The sequence below is a fragment of the Pongo pygmaeus genome, chromosome 2 (assembly GCF_028885625.2).
Source record: "Pongo pygmaeus isolate AG05252 chromosome 2, NHGRI_mPonPyg2-v2.0_pri, whole genome shotgun sequence".
NCBI lineage: Eukaryota > Metazoa > Chordata > Mammalia > Primates > Hominidae > Pongo > Pongo pygmaeus.
In genome coordinates, this window is record NC_085930.1 from 208,262,527 (window position 1) to 208,283,916 (window position 21,390).

Genomic DNA, 21,390 nt, shown 5'->3' on the forward strand with positions numbered 1-21,390 from the left:
GCAGTCATTTGAGTTAATTAGGTAAAAAGTCAACGAGATGCTACCATTGATTTAATGAAATCTTTGAAGACACTTTTTATTGCTAGTATGCTATGGCAGAATACTTACCTCAGAGAAATTCCTTCATGGGACTCTGTGAACTAGGTCTATCACATCTATCTCTTACTGTTTATAATACTGGGAGAGAATAGAAATAATTGAATTATTTCTTCACTACTAGACATCAACCACTGGATTTGGATCCCCTGTGCTCTAAAGGAGGCCATTTTGCCATCAGACCTTAACATTCTCTTAGGTACCTAACACACCAACATTGACAGAGATATTAGCAATATTTTACAGGACTTGTATAGCAAGCTTAACACTGTTTAAAAAATAATATCATGTTTATAAATTGAGCTTAAGCTCTTGCTAAACAATCTTAGGCATCCTTAAATTCATCAGAGTGGTTAAAAATAACATCAGGATAACAACAATATTCTATTGCGAACTTATTGCCCAACTTCTAATTTTCATGGGAAGTTTTGTTCTTCAGATAATGCTACTTGGGCTTCTAAATACCGAAACACAGAAAACTCTGCATAATGAAGGGATAAATATCAAAGCAGTGAAACAAATGAGGTCTTGATTTCTCCTTTTATTGCAATGCCCTGAATTTTGTTTATATATAAAAAATAAAAATGGCTCTCTAATTTTTCCCCTTTAAAAAACGTTATGTGGAAACACTTAAGTACAAACTGAGTTTTTTTCATGACTACATTTTAATGTGACATCAGCCTACCTCTTCCACACAACAGAGTGTTCATTAAAATCTGCAAGCTGCTGCAGCAAAGGTCTTCTGTCAAGGTTTCTGTGCATTTCCCCTTTGGTTTCACATTTTTAATTGGTTTAACCAAAAAGAACATAATCTCTACCTGGCAACAGGAAGATATCCAAGTTTCATATTAGCTTTCTTATCTCTAGTGGCTATCTCCAGCAATACAGAACACTAACAAACAAAAATCTAAGGACCTCAGTGACTAGAAAAAAGAGAAAGAAAATCATTTTTGGAAAGTTTTACCACCAGACCACATGGTTCCACGCAATTTTCTCTGGTGTGGTCTCAAACATATTGTAAGAAGATTTCCAATAAGTTGAGGATTTTTTTTGTTAAGGCGCTATATTGTCAAGCTGTTAGAGTAATGCAGCTGGGTCTAAAATTTTTGGCTTTTTAGTCAAAGCTGAACAGTGTCCATAGATTTTTCTGAGCCACTTCCAACATACAGTAGCAGCTGCTGTGTTTATGTACAATACCACTGTGCAAGCAGCAATTAAACTACAAAATTCCAGATACGTAGTTGGGAAGCAGCAGGCAGTCAGCATACAACTGGCATTGAGCTAAAACAGAAAAGATTCCTACTTTTGAAATGTAAGTCAAGCTAAGAAACCCACGTTGCTGTGTACAGAAAATGGTGAGTAACAACAAACACTACTTGATAAAAGAGGACAAGAATCTTCCACATAAAATATAAATTTTGTTTTCATATTTTCCACATGTGGCTTCAAAAAATAATTACAAGCAACATGACTTCTTTTGATATGTTATAAAATAATTAATATTTAAGATATGCTTCTTATAATAAGGTACTATTTGAGTGTATATCCTCCATGTGCAAATCCTAATAGTAATCTTATTAGGGAAAATGATTTTTAAATAGTTACAGATTTTCCTTTTGACATTGGGGGAATATGAATAATGATGCCAAAATATCTCAGATGAGAAAAAGGCAATTATTGTCACAAGAATTTCACTTTCTGGGTACTTCCTATCCTGCAAGTTTTAGATACAGTGTAAAAACTGCCTGAAAAACTAAATTTAGTAGACATAACATTTCAGCATCTGTCATTAACCCCAAATGGGATATTTTCTCCGTGATTGACTGTTTTCTGGGATATTAACTGGAACAACATCAGGCGAGCCTGGTTACCCTTCATTAATGTAGTGTCCAATGTTATAATCTTCCATATATTGTTAAATAAATCTTTTCGTGCTTTAAGGAGAGTATGCTATCTTGCCATATTTGGGAAAAATAATTTACTTTTATAATTTATTGGTTTATTAAAGGATATAAAATAAACTTGATTTAATTCATACTTATTCCATCGTCTAATGAAAGAAACCTTAAATATAAATATCAGAGATGTTGTGTTTGTGTATTAATGTAACACAAACAAAAACCACTTGGTCTCTTTCCGATATTTCAAACACTCCTGGAATTTCAGTTATTATTTCTATCTGTATCTCTTTTCACTTCGGACACTGCATAATATCATTGAATTGCCCTGTTTCTAGCATCAACACTAACGGGGAGGTAAAATATAGGATATCTACCTGAAAAGATTCCAAAAGAGCTGAAATTTGATCCTATGTAAATAACTCATTAATTGTAAAACCTTGAGTGGTCATTTAAGCCTGATTAAATTTGGCACTTTTTAAATAATTAAACCTATGACTCTCTAAAGAGTGTGTAAGACAATTTCTCAAAGCGGGGTACAATTACCCTATGGGGCATTGTGGATGTGGCTGGAGCAATACCAGATCAATTGCAAGGCACTCCTCATGGTTAGAGGCCATGCCTTCCTGTTTACTGCTGTCTTCCATTCCCCCACTTCATTGTCTGCCGTGGAGTAGGTACTCAATACATGTTTGATAAATAGAGATTGAAGCATTTCAAATTTGGGGAGTGCCAATTTAACAAAATGTTATTTAGTTGCAAAAGAGTTTTTTTAAATATTAAAATGGCATTGACGTATTATTTAGTAAATTGCAATATATGAATTTTTTTTTTTTTTTTGAGATGGAGTCTCACCCTGTTGCCGAGGCTAGAGTGCAATGGCTATCTCAGCTCACTGCAACCTCCGCCTCCCGGGTTCAAATGATTCTCCTGCCTCAGCTTCCCGAGTAGCTGGGATTACAGGCACCCACCACCACACTCAGCTAATTTTTGTATTTTTGGTAGAGATGGGGTTTCACCATGTTGACCAAGCTGGTGTCGAACTCCTGACCTTGTGATCCGCCCAAATCGGCCTCCCAGAGTGCTGGGATTACAGGTGCGAGCCACTGCACCCGGCCAGATTATTTTATTTTATTTTATTTATTTTTCATTTATAGTGATTCCAATTGTCATATCTCGTAAGACATTTAAGAAATGGAAGTTTACACTTGGGATATGGATTGCTATTTGGCCCTGAAAATATATTTATCTGTTCTTTTGTATTAATCCTTTTAAGTGGGCTGCCCATTTAGCAACCAAGTGTTTCAGTCTTCATGTTATGGAAGCCTGTTTGTGTTGACCAATATGCAGAGCTCCTCTTTTTCCTGGGACACATGTAAACTACATTCACTGAGCCCCCTTACATCCCAGTGCCACCATGTAATGTGTCTGGGACATTGGAATTGACATATGCCAATTTCCAGCCTAATCTTGGAAATGGCCCATGAAAATGTCCTCCCACTCCTGCTCATTGCTCAATTAGATACCAGGAGTTCATGTAAGACCCCAAGACTCTAAGTGGAAGTGGAAACACTATATAGAGCATCTGTGTCTCTGAATGATTACATGGAAGAGAACCTTTCAGAAGACCTATATAAATGAGAACACATGCCTTTGTTTGAGCAGGGAATAAAACTTCACTCTATTAAACTAATTGGGATATTGAGATTCTTTATTCCTGCAAAGAAGCTTAGCCTACCCTAAATAAAGCAAATTTGTATCCAGAAATGGGGAGCTGGGATATCAAATTATTATGTGTCATTGGCTTAATGTTAAAGTGTGGAAGATAAGGACTTTTATATTGAAACTTGTAAAGATATAGGTTATGTGTCAGGAAAACTTTTGATAAAATCATCAACTTTGACAGCATAAAAGGGCTTAGTATATGCCATTGTGCTGGAAGCCATAAGGTAAGAAGTTGGAAAATAATGTCACAGTTGTAGGTGTTGGCTAGAATTCACTAGTTTTGGGAAAAATATGATGAGAAAGATGAGTTTGGGAAATAATTGAATGATTTATAAGTAAGAAAATACATAGATTATAAAGCTTTCATAAATTCTTGAACTTTCAGAGTTAGAAAATCATATTGTACTTACACTTCAAATAGTTGAAATGAAAAATTTAAGTCTTTGAGGCTGGGCCCAGCGGCTCATGCCTGTAATCCCAGCACTTCAGGAAGCTGAGGTGGGAGGATCGCTTGAGGCCAGGAATTTGAGACTTGCTTGGGCAACATAGTGAGACACCGTCACTACAAAAAATACAAAAATCAGCTGGGCATGGTGATGTGTGCCTGTAGTTGAAACTACCTGGAAGGGATACCTTGAGCCCAGGAGGTCGAGGCTGCAGCAAGCTATGATAGCACCACTACACACTCTAGCCTGCGTAAAGGAGTGAGAACCAGACTCCAAAAATAGTCTTGGATAGCACAGGACTAGTGACATTTCTCATTGAACAATGTAATCAAGACATACGGTGGTATGACCTGGAGAAAGTGGCACTGGAACAAGAAAGAAATGAGATAAAACATATTTGAAAGTTATATCTAAGAAAGAAATGTTGGATTGGTTAGTAGCATTGAAAGGATTAGAAGAGACTGTTTTGAGAGGACTGTATTGCCTAAGAAATGAGGAGCCCAAGCTAAAATAAAAATGTCTCTTAGGTCAGGCGCGGTGGCTCATGCCTGTAATCCTAGCACTTTGGGAAGCTGAGGTGGGTGGACTGCTTGAGGCCAGGAGTTTAAGACCAGCCTAGCCAACGTGGCGAAACCGTGTTTCTACTAAAAATACAAAAATTAGCCAGGCATGGTGGTACGTGCCTGTAGTCCCAGCTACTTGGGAGGCTGAGACAGGAGAGTCCCTTGAATGCAGGAGAAGGAGGCTGCAGTGAGCAGTGATCATGCCACTGCACTCCAGCCTGGGGGACAAGAGTGAGACCCCGTCTCAAAGAAAAAAATGTCTTTCGATTATGACACTCAGAGTCATCAGGCTCCAGCCTTACAAAGGCAGGAGTGGGCTGTGAAAATGAAGAGGCTGCTGACACCCAAGGTGTGAAGCAGCCCCTCACTACTGCTGAGGAGGGATGGATATGCTGGTTTTCTCCTAGGCTTCTGCTGATACCACCCTACTGGGTACCTTATTGCCGATACTATGGAGTCAGCAGTTGCCTTGTTATCTCTAGCTAGAGATGAAAGCCCTGACCCTCCTTTCCACATGCCTCCTCTGATACGACCCACTTATAATAATAAGCTTCACTATATTCTTGATACCTAGGAAACAGTTCAATTGGAATATTTTCTACTATAATATAAATTTGTCAATTTCTTCCTGTCATTCTGTGAAATAATATGCAATGAGGTGTATTTCAATTTAACATATTATTTTTCCTGGTATTTTTTTTTTTATCACAATGAAGGTAGTGATCTTCATGAGATACTACCCACTTGGAGTAGGTAGCACCTTGTTCCTGCCGGGTGGAGTGTTGATGTCCAGGTCCTCCATGTAGTCTCTGACACTGTGGAAAATGATTTCTAGTTGCCCTGGCAGGGCTGAATGTCCCAATTCTCTATTCGGCCTACTCTGAGACCACCTTGGTGGTGGATGGTGGTATTTGGGTCACCTCATTACAACTTGGGAAGTGTGGAAGTCCAGGATCCCCAGGCAGCCTTTGTGGGTGTGGAAGAGGGGTAAGGGTTGAGGTCACATTTTGTTTTCTGTGTTTTCTGTGGCTAGAGTTGGGCAGTATTGACTGTACATTTTCTGCATGTTTATGCTTCCCCTTCTGGTCAGCTGGCTAGAGACAGCAAGCTTTATCGGAGCCTTTATTGGCATTTCTGGGTTGTCAGCTTCTTCTGCACACAGTCTGGGGTACAGGAGGCAAAATGAAAGCTCAGAGCACTCACCAGCACATCATCTTTGGCTGCCGAGGTCCCTGGCTGGTCTGCCATCTTCCCTCCACTTTTAGAGTCTTCTTAAACACTATAACATATTAAGTATTTTTAGTTGAACTTAAGTAAAGATATAGGGAAAAGTACATCTATCCCATCTTTCTAGAAATAGAAGTTGTATAATTTTAAAAGTATTATCATATATAGTGTTATTAATATCAAAATGTTTGAGGTCAGAAAAATTGTAATATGAGTAAGTTATTTTACAGTTGAGACATGTCAACATAACAATCTAGAATTGTCAAGTCGATTGTTAGACGGTTCTCAAGGCTGGGGATTTATTGCATCCTACATTGCTTCAAGCTTAACATAGAATTCTCTAACCCATGAAGATTCACTATATTCTTGATACCTAGGAAACAGTTCAATTGGAATATTTTCTACTATAATATAAATTGTCAATTTCTTCTTGTCATTCTGTCAAATAATATGCAATGAAGTGTATTTCAATTTAACATTATATTCATTTTCCTGGTAGTTTTTTGTTTTATCATAATGAGGTAATGACCTTCATTAGCCTTATTTTTTTTATTTAACATTCTTCAATCTTCTATGTTAATACAGCAGCATTAACTCTATTTCTTAACTTTTAAATTTCAATCTTTTTGTGTTCTTGTAAGTGGTGTATAGCTGGATTTGGGAAAAAAAAAGTAAAGGTATTATCTTCTTTGTAACTAGTGAGTTGCTATCATTTTTGATATTTTTTTATTTGTTACTTCCATCCATTTTTCATGCTTTCCTTAACCTTGCTTTTTCTCTTTTTTTTGCATCTTACCTTCCTTGTAATTGATTGGGGTTAGCATCCTCCTTTTTACTGCCTTTATTTTGAGCAACTGATACCGTATTTCTGTTTCATAGTGATTCACTTTAAATTGTTATTAAATTTAACTTTTATTATTATTATTATTTTTCGAGATGGAATCTCCCTCTTGTTGCCGAGGCTGGAGTGCCATGGCATGATCTTGGCTCACTGCAACCTCCACCTCCCGGGTTCAAGCAATTCTCCTGCCTCAGCCTCCTAAGTAGCTGGGATTACAGGTGCCCACCACCACGCCCAGCTAATTTGTTTGTGTGTGTGTGTGTATGTGTGTGTGTGTGTAATTTTAGTTAAGAAGGGGTTTCACCATGTTGGCCAGGCTGGTCTCAAAACTCCTGACCTCAGGTGATCCGTCTGCCTCAGTCTTCCAAAGTGCTGGGATTACAGGAGTGAGCCACTGCACCCAGTCTAAATTTAACTTTTAAAAGCAAATATCACCATTATGCTTGTTGAAAATAATTGGGGATCTTAGACTCCTTTAATTCTGACTACCAGCTTCTGTGGTACATGCTGTATATTTCAGCATTATAATTCTACCCATTGCATATTCATCAAATTAGTCATTTTCTTATTGTTACTTCTGCCTCCCCATGTCAGTTTTTCCTCTTGAATCTTTCATTTAGGATCCACGTTTTTTCCCAAATACTTCATCACCATTTTCCAGTTTTATTGTATGAGAAATAAATTCCCATAGTCTTTTTTGAAAGTGACTTTATTTCATGAACTGTTGTAGAGTCATGGTTTCATTGCACAAAATTATACTATTTTTTTCTACTGTCAGCAATTTGAAAATGTTAGAATAATTTGCACCATACATAAATTCAGGCATACTCAATATTATGTGGCATATTACACTACCTCACTGTATTTCCGTGTGTTTTTCAGAATGTTCTAATTTAAATGAAGTTCACTCCACAGCCACCTAATTCCTCTGACTTGAGTTATATCCAAGTGTCTCAAAATGTGACACAGACTTTATTTTGCTACTTGCCATGCCCTTACCGTTGACATTGAAGAACGGTACAAATGGGGTCACTCATTCATCTCCTTGCTCTAATTCATCCTAGGTCAACTGAAAAAGTGTTTGATGACAACTTGCAGCATAGAGACAGAGAAGACACACGGGCATATGCTTTGGACTGCAAAATCCCTAAGGTGTCCTTCCAAATGTTAACTGGGGATTCTATAAAAGAAGCAACAATGTTGATTATTTAATTATAGTATTGAAAGAAGTGCTATAGTGAGTCAACTTGGCTCACAATACAAGACACTTGAAGACTAGAGCATGCTCTTGGGTTCTTAATAAACTGTGATCAGTTTGTACCTCCAGGTGAACATGCTTATTTTGACCTTATTGAAGTTTATGCCTTTACCTGTTAGTGTCCTTTATCTTCTCACATCTATTGTTGCCTTTGAAAAATCCGTTGGGAATTTTCTAAGTCTGATCATTTGTAAGATAACTTTTCTTTTTTAGGTTATGGGTTGTTTTTCTTATCCCTTATCTTTTTCTTTCTTCTCCATCTTTTACTGGTATATAACTAGAAATAGATTTTAAAATACTTTTCCAGACTTCATAAGTTTTTATAATATGAGATTACATGTTTCATCAACTCTGAAATATCCTCAGTCATTCTTTTCTTTGAATATTGTCTTCCCTAATTCTCTTTATTCTATCCTTCCGGAATTCTTTTCCAAAGATTCTCTGGACATTCTCATTTCTTCTCCATGTCTCTCCAATTTTCTTATATTTTCTTTATTTCTCGGTCTTTCCTTCTAAGCAAAGCTTGTGAAAATTAATGCTATTCTCTTTCATGGGCTCTTACCCTGGGATGTCAGTTATACAGAAAAAAAAAGTCGTATTCAAGAATGAGAATCTATTCTTGGTCTTTGGAGATCAAGTCAGTGTTAATTTAAATATGAGTTTATTGGCCCTATTTTCCTTCAGATTTAGAAGGATCTGTGATTCTTTTCAATACTGCGGCACTGTGTAACTTTCTTAGCTGGAAAACAGTGCACTTTTCCCTGAAAATGATAACTCAACTCTCCATAATGTCTCTTTCTAGTATCAAAATTTTATGGTGCATAAGTTCCACAGAAGGGTAAATATGTAAATAATGGCATACAATCTTAATGATTTTAATCTTATTGAAACACTTATGCAAGTTAAAATTTTAGTTTTGCTCTTGCTTGTAATTTTGCGGCAAATTTTCTCCATTTCTTCTAGATTTGAATGGAATTTAAAAATATCCCTAAACCTTTACTTTATGATTAAGAATATGATCATTGAGGGCAAACAAGAAGAGATGATTTTACACTGTTATCATGAGACAACTTTTTAAAAGACAATTTTTAATGAATCAGCAATTGCTGTTTTGATACTATAAAAGATGCAACGTATAAGATATAACTCGCTCTTCAGGAAGTTCAGGAGGACTTTCAATTAAACAGTAAGAGCAAACTAATAAGACATGAGATGTTTAGGAAAAGAAATATGCCTCTTGAGTTCTCATCAGATATATTTTTAACAGAGTTACAAGAAAAGAAAACCTTAAATTCCTTCATGTGCATAATGAAACACTGATGATGTTATCCTTGGGAAGATTTTTTTTTTCTGTGGAATGTATCCATATGGCCTTCAAATTCTTGAACACCCTAGAATGACATTCTAATTGAAGAACAACAGAAGAGAGGTCAAAGAAAATAAAGCTTTAAACATTCCAAGAAATTTCCCTCATTTTAACCTTCACCTATAGCCTCCGTTTTTTTTACCCCTTCCCTCAGTTTCCCCATACAAGGTTATTTGAAGGTTTTTCCCCCCTGCTTCTCTCCTTTTTCCTCTTCGACTTTATCCTGTTTAAGCTACAATGTCTAATGTCTGCAGTTGTTCTGAGTACATATTGTGAGACATATATATGTTGATTTTTCTTTCACAGTGCAAAGTATCTAAATAGAAGAAGCTATTTTTGCAGGAATGATATGGCCTTTTGCTTTCTGTTCTCTGGTCAACTCAATTAAGGCATACACAAGACATTACAATGGTATTTAAAGTGAAATATTTATGAAGTGATTTAAATACTAATGACACAGCATTCCTAAAGGAGTCACAAAATTAAAGGATAAGAACATTCTGCACCAGCGTTTTAGTCCCTCAGTCTGTTGCATGTTGCATATATTGTTTCTCATTACTCAAGTTTGTAGAAATGTAACCGGGAGACAGAAGAGAAAAAGAGCTTGTGGGGAATGAAGAATTATATGTGAAGGACATGCCCTCTATTTTTACCCTTGAATATTAATACCAAGTCCAACTTTACATGGTTTACATAAGAAGCTCCTTGTGCAGTAATTCCAACTATCCCAGACACAATCTTCACCTTTATATTGGAGAGAATGTTTCCTGCTCCAGATGACTGTAAACAAACCAGCTTAATCCTGCCATTCTTCAAATCCAACTTATTTGCAGCTCTCTATCCTGCCATTCTTAGGACGCTGGTAATCCAGTTCCTCATTATTGAGTTCTAGTCGTCACATGCAGAAACTCCAATGTCCAGAAAAGACAAACACATTCCTTTCTGTATGTACCTATTTTATCAATGAGAAAATCTTTCCCAGATGCCCTCCAGCAGACTTCACCTGATTCCCATTGGCTAGGTTTAGGTCACATGTGCATGTGATCTTATCCAGTAATGATCCAGCTCCTAGTGGGATGGTTTTTCTGTGCACATGGTTCAGCAGATGGCAATTAATCACACAAACCCAGGACTATTGCCAATAAAAAGAAGAGGGCTGGGGAGGCTTCTAATCAGAAACCTGACTATACCTGCCATAACTCCCGAGCATTTTTCTAAAATTAAGTAAAATAATCCAACAGAGAAAATAGAAATTCATAAAACTTAATTAATACTATTTCCACCTTTGGTCACTTTATAGTCTCCTAAGGCATTACTCTTCTTTTATTAAGTCTTTATTCACTCACAGCTCTAACATGTGGTAAATTGATGTCTTAAAACTTTTAACATTTGAAACAGCAATATGAAGATGAGATGAAACAGACTAAAGCAAACATTTTACGGTACCAAATAAAATTGGATCAAATTTACAACCTAGATTAAAATATTAACAAAGAAATAATATAACAAATGGTCATTTTGCACAGGACAGGGATGAATGTTGCTTTGTACTGCAATAGCTCTTTAGCTATCACTGCATAAAAACCAAATGTAATGTTCGATGCTCTAGATAATACTTCTAAAATATGTATAGATATATATTTCAGTTTCCTCAATGTTTTGAATATTGTGATAAAGAAGGGAGAGCAAATTTCAAGACTAAATATTACAAGAAGATATAATTTAATGTTTAAATTTGAAGGAAAAAACTACATTTTATTGGATAACTCCTCACTGCTTGTTTGATGATCTCATTTAAAATATGTGTATTGTGACTAAAATATAAAGCAGACAAAATCTACCACTGGGACTACTTCAGGAGTATGTGAGTAGACATACTTCATTAATGAATGCTATTACACTTAGTAATTAAAAAATGAAAACAAAAAATATAATATTTTGATGTGATTCTCTTTAAATATTTTCATGTATGCTATTATACTTACTAAATCAAAGAGAAAATGAAAAGAAAAAATGTAATATTTTGATGTGATTCTTTTTAAATTGGTTGTTTTAGCTTTCATTCAAATGAAATGTTTTCGATACCGAAAAACAAAGATTTTCTCTAAGCAATATAATTAAATTCATAAGACAAATAATTTCAATAATTATCTCTTAAAATATCAACATCTCATTTCAGAGTTCTTGCATTTTAGAGATTGAATATTGTAAATGTAACTATGCAAATCGACTTCAGTATTAAAAATGGTATTAAAAATAGTAAGATCTTCAAGGTATGATAGGTTACGTTCTCTGGATAACAAAATTATTGTTTTAAATGACTGACTAGAAAATGGTTTAATACTTGCATTACATAAACAGAAGATGCCATTAAATCATTTTCATAATATTATTTGAATGAAGTCAGAGTATATATAAATTGAAACTCCCTGAAACAAGGCTGTGTTGGGACACTGAGAATGTGGCCCAACCAAAACTTACGTGAAGAAAGTGATTGAATGCTCCTGTAGAACTATTCAAGTAGTTAACATCCTATATCAGTACATCTCAAGAATATTTTTGTCTATCTAACTTCACTGATCATTGGCAGAACTTAAAACAGTTACTTAGTTAATGTTAAAAAGATAAAAGATCTGAAGTCAATTTTGAGCTAAATAATTCATTGGTGTGGCTGAGTTACTCATGATTTTTGATTCTTTAGTTTTGTTTTTGTTTTTTCTTTTTTCTCTTGACAGCAAAAGTTGTGGGTTGAGCTAACTGGTCTCTCTTCTGCTTTGTCTTACACTGTATTTGAATGTTTTAGTTATTTTGTTAGAGTTCAAACATTCAAAGACAGTGTAAGAAAAACAGAAGGTCTTAACATTAGTCATGTTATACGGATATTTATGCAATATCTACATGTATTTAGAACTGAATAAGGCTTGTAAGTTTTTATTCCATATCACTTATTTATTGGGATTCAGTATAAATATCTGATAAATTAGTTAATAATTAGTTAAGAAAAGAATAAAAGAATTTTAAAATCTAGTCTATCAACTGTGAAGAAGAAAAAGAAAAATATATAGCTGATCTATATCCCTTTTGAAGTTAGTATGCAGGAAAAAACTTTAAACTCCAAAATATCCTTACCAGGAGAAATCTATTAAGTCACAATATATTGTATGTATGTCAATCTCTCTATACATTATCGGTCTAAGCAATGCCTTGTAACTTGTTGGAATTATGCGTATATGTTTTCAAATATACCATTTCTTCTGCCACTCAAAATAAGACTTTAATGTAGTTAGTAATTCTTCTCCCCATACAGAGAAATACTATTAGGCTGAAATCATGTAAATGCCTTATCCAATGTTAAGTTGCTCCCTCCTTCTGTAGTATTTCGAATTAGGAAGCGATAGTATTTGTGCAATTTATGATTAAATCCAATCACTGAATACAAGCCATATACCTGGAGGCAAAGAACAGAGAAAAAATAAGTTATAAATTGTTTTCCATTTGACCTGCAGAATTATAAGGTAATGAAAGAGCAAACTCATTAAGAGATCACTTTATATAAGAGACAGGACTGAGCATTTTACATTAATAATCTAATTCTTATAACAGAACCTAGGAAATAGGCATCATCATTTTCCGCATTTTACAGATGAGATATCTAAGATCCAGAGAGGCCGTGATATTAACTTCCTTAGGGTTATATAGTAAGTCAGATAGATTTTACCTTTTCAAGAAAATTCATTGTTTACTCTAACTTTAGATTTAGAAAATTGCAATTTATAATCGGATAGGCCACACAAGTGCATTTTTAAGGGTCTAGAACGCTTACCATATTTCTGAAGGAAATGCATGATGTATATGTAGATATAAATATAGATATGGATATAGATATACTGAGAGTGAGGGAGAAAGGTGGGAGAGAAAGAAGAAGGGAGGAAGAAGGAGCAGGGAGAGAAAGGAGAGAGAGAAATGAGAAAGGCAGAGAAGTAACAGGAAGAAAAGAGAAAGGAAGGCAAGGGGAGGAGAGGAACGGAGAGAAAGAAAATGGTAGAGGAGAGAAATGGGAAAAGACAGAGAAAAAAGGAGGGGAGGAAAGCAGATGACTAATATGGAATATTCACGAGCAAAAAGGAAGAAAAAGTCACATGGTGAAGAAAACATAGGGTAGATTTGGAACTGGAAAATCGTAACTCAGTGTCAGGGAAGCCCAGAGAGTACAGCTATTTCTGAAATGAAGACATCTGGACCTTTACATGGTTGCACTTGTTTCTTAATTTGTTTCAGTCTAGAGCATTTCTTTTCGGTTTCTTTAATTCTTTTGCATATTTTCAGCATTAAATATTTCCTAACACTTTTCAGCATTAAATATTTCCTAACATTTTGCCTCTATTTTCCCCTGCTAGTCCTCTGTTTTAAAAACTTTCAAAGCGCCCTTATAGACAGACAAAATAAACTCCAAATGACTTAGCTTGCATTTGAAGACCTTCAAAATCTGCCTCAAACTATTTTTTAGCCTTAGATCCCAGGACTGTTTATCACTAGGACTGAATAAATATAACATTTTTATATATTTCCAAAAACATAGCAAGTTTTGAAAATTTCAAAAATTATTTATATTTTAAAAATATTCTTAGTTTCATAAATTTTTATTTTAAAAAATACACTTATCACAATGAGAAAATGTTATCTCCGGAAGTAATGTGTCATATTTTCAGTAAATAGATTTAATTAATCCAGATAAAGGAGAGATAAGGCTACATCTCCTTTGTAATTTTAGATTCACAGCAGAATAGCTCAAAGGTTTATGCTCAATGAATGATGAACTTTGTATTTTGCCTCTTTTGAGATTTCCATACTGGTAGGAAACTATATTCTATGGTTCCATTTCTTATGTTTTAAATTCGTATGCACATGATCTTATTTTATCATGGGTTGTTGGCAAAATAAAAGAAATCTATGGCTCTTCATACTCTCTTTGCAAAAATGCTCTTGAAACAGCTGCAGAATACCAATAATTATCTTGGTCAGTTCCAGTGTAGCAAAGTCAGGCAGCTAGCATTTAACTCCTTGGCTAAAAAATAGCCTGCATAATGAAATGTAAAATAGAGATGCTCTCTCTTACACCCAAGAGTGGCTCATCCTCTTTGCCTGGATAAAAAGGAACTTGCAAGTACAAACAGCTGAGGGTTTATCACAGCTGTAGAACAACAACTCTGGTGGATACTAAACCACCCTCCAACCACAGATTTTCATTTAAATATAGCTGCATAAATTGCCATCTGAGTATATGGACAAACGATTTCAAATAATCTCTATTAAACCCTATTGAAATCCATCTGTTACCAGGTATTATACTGAAAATATTTCCGTAAAATTTCTTAGATAATGTGATAATATAATACTTTTTAAAAAATACATCTTTTCTATAAACATGTTGATGTCAAATAAAATATTCTGAAGTTTTGCTCTTCAGAAGAACTCTTGTCCATGCTAAAACAAGCTGGTAAAATATCAGCACAAATTATATTTCTGTGAGGCAGTATAAGCAATTGAAGGGAATCAGGTATTGACTGGCTGCAGAAAGCACAGACACAATTATCTTAGGGAAACCGTACATTGATACAGAGTCCCGAAAAGAATGCAGGCATGGAATGGAGTGAGGGGGATAAAAATATAATAGCTCCTTTTCAGTGGCTTTGGGTAAAAGTTACATAGCATCGTTTAAGAAACCCTTGGCTTTTCTACATTCTGTGGAATACAGTACCCTGCACTTGGGGACAAAGGAAGGAAAAAAAAGCATAGATTTTGTCCTTATGGGATTTACAACTGTATTAAAGAAGCCAAATTTTTCATTTAAGAATATATTTATCTATATTAAAGAATAAAATAGATAGTAAATGAAAATCAGCTACCATATAACAGGAATTATATATTTTAATTTTATACATATATAATTAGTGAGGAATAACAGATTGTCAAACTGATTCCTCAAAGGAGGCAAACCTTGAACCTAATTATGAACATGAGTAGGCCCTCTTCCTCTGATTGTATCTGCTACGCCTTTCCCCCTTGCTCTCCAGGTTCCAGCCTCATTTGGTTCTTGACTGTGCGTGCTGTGGGTAACCCAGGAGCTGAGACAAAGGCCCTTGAAGTAATCAGACTTCTTAGGAGAGAGCACTGCTCAGCTGTGGCTGGTATCTCTAAAAGGATTTTTAAAAGCTGGCTCTAGGAGTGCAGAAGAAAGCTGGAGTGTTGAAACTTACCTATTGTTGCTCACATCACCCCTCCAACTATCTCTATTGAGAATCAGAGAATCAAAACTCAGATAGGTTAAGCAGCTTGCCCAGGGCCCTAGGCTAAGTTCCAAACACCAGCCGTCAAGTTCCCTGGTTTACGTTCAATCATGCTAGGCCAGATGTGTGGTTTCTCTAAACACACGCCATATAAGCTTTCTTGTATTGTCACATCTCAGACAGTTATTGATATCTGTGATATTAGATGTTATCTTGGGAATAGAGAGAGGATGAGTGCTATGATTGTCCCTAATACATTTCACCACTACATTTTAGCATTTATCACAAGATAGTTGTTAGTAATCACTGGACTTTGGAATAAAGTACTACCTGAATCAAGAGTTAGTGCAATGCTGGAAGGCTTTAACTTAAGACCGTCAGGTCACAAAGGTATTATTTGTCAAATTATTATAATAGTGCTCCAAACTTAAAAAGAAGCTAATTTACTTCCAATGAGAAGCTGAAGCCATATTTGTAAAACCGTTAATTGCTTTTTTAACCCTTTAGTAAATCATTAGTATGGATTTAGGCTATTCACAAATCAGGAACTAAATTGCAATTCAGGAAGTTACTGCCAGAAATGTGTCTCAGTTATAAAAATAAATACAATTTTTATTACAGGAAAAAACATGTTTATAATTCTACATTTAAAAAATAAGAGAAGTGAATAAGGTGACCTTAATTTAAATGCTATAAATAATACCAACGTGGACTGACATGACACCCCATAATACCTTTATGCAATTTTTTTCTTATATTTTTAATGTTTTTTGTGTGTATATGTATGGTGTAGATAAGGATAATTTTAGTCTCAACTTTGAAAAGCATTGAAAATGAGATTTATTGACCATACTTTATATCTACATTCACAAAAGGTGAAAATTACTTCATAAAATCTAATCTCTACTTATTGTCTCTTGATCCCTATTTATCTCTGTTATGGTAGGATGCTTTCACATTGGATGATTATAAATACTTAATAGCAGCTTTTAAGCAAGTTATTTTGAATTTGTAGCATACATTTTGTAAAATACCTGAGCATTAAGCCAATAAAGCATGCTTCACTTTAATAAATAATTAACAGATGCTATAGGTAAAATTAGTAATGGATTATTAATAAATAGTAGATTAATGGATTTACACATTAATACAATCATCCCACCCTATTACTTACTCCTTCCAATGTTATATGTATTTGTCTCAGCCCATTGAATGCTTGTAAATGAAGAATACATATATATAATTCCATGTTTTGTACATCAAATTACTTATTAAATATATGTGTAATATATTTAAATTATTGTTTAAGAAACTTTCAACCTATATTTTATAAATGTTTTCTTCTTCTTTTCAATACTTTGCCCATTAAGGATTCAATAACATGTGGGTTAGGGAAACCCTATAATAATAAAGAGAATACAATGAATTTATATAGCTTTTTTTAAATAAGATGCTCACAGTACTTTCAGTATATTATTTCATTTCTCGTCACTGACTTTTATTTAAAAATTGTTGGGGTGACATCTCATTTATTCTCACAACATTTTTATTGAAAAGCTTTTGTATTTCTCCTGTAAACTAGTAAGTTTTGTTACCCTTGAAAACCAATTTTTGTCAATATTGTTGGACAGATTGACCAGTTTTCAATCAATATTTTTACGTAAATATACATACCATGTCAGAAACAGGAAGCAATTAAAAAGTAACTGTTTTGACGCTGTCTTTCTGTTCTTAAAATTTTTCTTCTCTTTCATTTAGCATCTTCACTCTTTCTCTAAATAGTTGCCAACATAATCTGAAATACAGTGTACTTCTCTATCAGCCCGAATATATTCTTTAACCTGCCCCATTTTCCTCTTTTCGTCTTTCAAAGCCCTTCCTCCAGAAGATAAATATCTTTTGGTACGGAGTCTATTCCTGTACAGTATTCTCCTCAGCCCTCTACAAAAGCTTACATCATCTGTTCTTGTTTTGCTGTACATCTTTCTATTTTGATCACTTTCCTTGATAATGAACTTGAACATTTCTATTAATTTCAGATGCAGAAAAGAAGTCTAAAAATCAGTTATTTCTTTGCCAGTTTTTTAAAAAACAATTTTTAAAAGCATTACATTTATCCCCCATGGAACTTTTACCTCTACTCATATCCAGGTTTTTGTATCTATTTATCTCTCTCCTGACTTTATTAGTAATTATTTCCAATAGTTGAAATTATTTATTATTTACTTTGGATAAATAAATGTGTCCTGAACTAGTAAATTCTTTGAGGAGATAAATTCTCTTCAAAAATGTTTAATTCTTATTCTTGCAAATATTCTCAATATACAGGGTTTTTGTTTTGTTTTGTTTTGGTTTGGTTTTTTTTGACGAAGTTTCTCTCTGTCAGCCAGGCTGGAGTGCAATGGCACCATCTCGGCTCACTGCAACCTTCACCTCCCAGGTTCAAGCGATTCTCTGGCCTCAGCCTTCTGAGTAGCTGGTATTACAAGCACCCACCACCACACCCACCTAATTGTTTGTATTTTTAACAGGGGTTTCACCATGTTGACCTAGACCAGTCTTGAACTCCTGACCTCAAGTGATCCACCCACTTTGGCCCCCCACAGTGCTGGGATTACAGGTGTGAGCCACCTCGCCCAGCTTCAATATATAGTTTTTGATATAAGACTCAGTGTGCCCATTTTAAGCTGCCAGAGTTTCACTGAGGGTGTTCTGACTTAAAGCATTTTGCCAACAGTTTTATTCTTGTTATATCACTGTCCTAGATTCTAGAGCTCAGTTATTACATATTTTCTGTTATAGTCTTTTTTATCTTACATTCTCACATCATATTTCCAAAGGTAGAGTATATGCAGTCAGCTCGAACCACAGCTTCTGCCCCTTTCATTCACCTATTTACCTCTTGCTCTCCATTTAAGTCTCAGTTTAGCTTTCATTTCTTCTACAAAACCCACTCTGGCACTTTCAATGGACTCTGTATTTTCTGGGTCACAACCTTTCTCATGCTGAACTCAAATAAGTAGTGACAGATTTAATCCTAGCATCTAGAATTGTGCCTGGCTCACTGTAAGTGCCAGGATATATTCACTAAATTAATAAATGAACGTGCTAAATTCCTTTCACATGACATATTAAGAAAAGCACTTTGCTTAAGGAGGTTGCAAATTTCTGCTAATTTTACTACATGTTCAGCATGAAAATGTTAATTTCTGAAAATACAGAGCTGTTTTACTTCTCTGTGTATTCCCTGCAGCTTCTATTGTGGTATTTTACACACAGTTGATTTTAAAATATTCAATATGTATAAATATATAAACATGTTTAATTTACCTATAAATATATTTAATAATGTTTAATTTACATATAAATATATAAGCATATACTTGATTTTAAAATGTTAAATGGAGAAGTGCCAATATCATATGGAAACTTATTACATTAGCTAAGAGTACAAACTCTTGTTTCTGTATGTGTGTGAGAAGCATGTTTTTGTTTTTCCCAGATCTAGTTTTGATATGTTATTTTATTTTTGTTTATGATCCAAACTTTAGACTGATTCTCATGTATTCCTCATGAAGTTTTGAGAAAACCAGTTTATCAATTTGCAGTGAAAAATGCAATCTAGCACAGAATAATTAAATTAGCACAATCTCTTCAGCTTATTTCTGTAAAGAGATCTCAATAAAAGCTACACTATAATCAAAACATACCTTGATAGTATGAATACAAATAGGAATAAGAAGTCAAAAGAAAAAAACTGCTTATTTTCAGTACCAACATGCAGTGTTGTATGCATATTTCCAGCAAGGATGCTGGCACTGGACCTGAAGTTACCGTGGCAGAATTCAGAGCTCTTTGAAATTAGCTTGAAGAGCACCATTCTGCTATATCTAACATATTCAACTCATCCAAGTAATCTACAAGCAGATTTTAAGTATTCAGACTCAAAATACAAAAGAAGAAGGCAACTGTTTGTGTTCCTGACTTGCCTACATGATAGTATAGAGTTTGTAGATTTAAGAATGTTAGAGTATAAAAGAATATTCAAATTGCTTCAAACAAAGGGTTTCCTCAAGGGGAGTCACATAAATAATTTAATGGAGAAAAACTTTTAAGTTGAAATAAAATTAGCAGCAATTATTTTTATCAAAGAGAATGCAGGCTGACATCAGCATCAATTTCTTTACACGGGAAGACCTCTGCACACACAGACATTTGGGTGAATGAAACAGGAAGAGAGAAAAATAATGCAAATCAGAGTGAAAGAACAGAGATAAGTAAATCATCTCACCAACAAAGTGAAACGCCATTACTCTATAAAACTTAACTAGTGACAAACACCCATCTTTGGCAATCAAGTAGAGTTTGAATTTCAAATATGACCTTTGAGAATTTGCAGATAAAATCGGTAGTGTGAAAGGAAAACAAATCTCGGGACCCCAAACTCAGTAAGTCAAAGGGAAAAGTTAAGCTGGGAACTGGGTCACACAAACCTACCTCCCCTTTTGGTTCCTCAATAAGAGGGCTGCAAGATGAAAAGCTACATGCTTCCCCTGTATTTTGTCCCCAAGGAAATTCCTAGTGAGCTCCAAAATCTTCACCCTAAGCTGTTTCTGTTAAAAGTTCACCATGGCAGTGTAGATTGATCACTTATCTTTACAGGTGCAGTCACTCCCCTACCCACCAGATACAAATGCACATCTGATTGTTCCCCTGCCCAATTTTGTCTATGTTGTCTTATGTAAAAATGCAGATTCCCTGAATATTTCCTCTGCCCCATATGTCTATGTCAGCTTATGTAAAAAATACAGATTCGCTCATAAACAAAAGGTATCTAGAGCCATGGAGGAAAAGGCAGGAGCCCCCATACAGAATTTCTCCATGATTTTTTTTTCAGGAAGAAAAGCCTTAAAATTCTGGGGAAGGGCAAGAATCACTGTCTTCCTGGAAACACTCTCAAAACCAAAGAGAAAGAAAATATTGAGGACAGCCAGAAAAAAAAAAAAAGACAAACTATATAAATATAAAACTATTCCTTTTTTGTCAGAAGTCATGTTAGCCAGAAAATAATGTAAAATGAACTCACAGCTTTAAAGTGAAGAAAGAAAGAATGAAAATGAAGAAAGAAAGAATGAAAAGGAGGAAAGAAAGAAAGAAAGAGGGAGAGAGGGAGTGAGGGAGGGAAAGAAGACAGAAAGAAAGAAAGAAAAGAAGGAAAGAAAGAAAGAAAAAGAAAGAAAGAAAGAGAGAGAAAGGAAGGAAAGGAAAGGAAGAAAAAGAAGAGGAAGAAGGGAAGGAAGGAGGGAAGGAAGGCAGAAAGGAAGGAAGGAAGGTGGGGAGGGAGGGAGGAAGGAAGGTGGGGAGGGAGGGAGGAAGGAAGGGAGGGAGGATGGAAAGAACATAAACCAAGAACTCTATGCCACAGGGAAATAATTTTCAAAAATGAAAAAGAACCAAAGATTATCCAGACAAAATGGCATAACTGTCATCAGACATGATACTTCAAGAAATGTTAAAACTTCTCTGGCCAAGGAAACATAATCCAAACAGAAACATAAACATACACAAAGAAATAAAGAGACCCAGAAGTAAATAAATGAAGATAGAGTAAACTTACTCTTTTGTCATTGTTGCAGTAAAGTGTAATTGTCTATAAAAAATAATTGCAATACATTGTATTGTG

The 21,390-nt window shown here is 34.9% G+C and overlaps 1 protein-coding gene across 1 annotated transcript in view; it reads left to right on the forward strand.

Moving 5' to 3' along the window:
* The window catches only part of LOC129033009 (uncharacterized), a 138,145-nt gene that overhangs the window by 86,640 nt on the left and 30,115 nt on the right, over positions 1-21,390 (forward strand). The window contains exon 4 of the mRNA XM_054480900.2: positions 7,861-7,948. Coding sequence (XP_054336875.1) covers positions 7,861-7,948 — 88 coding nt within the window. The remainder of the gene's footprint in view (positions 1-7,860; positions 7,949-21,390) is intronic.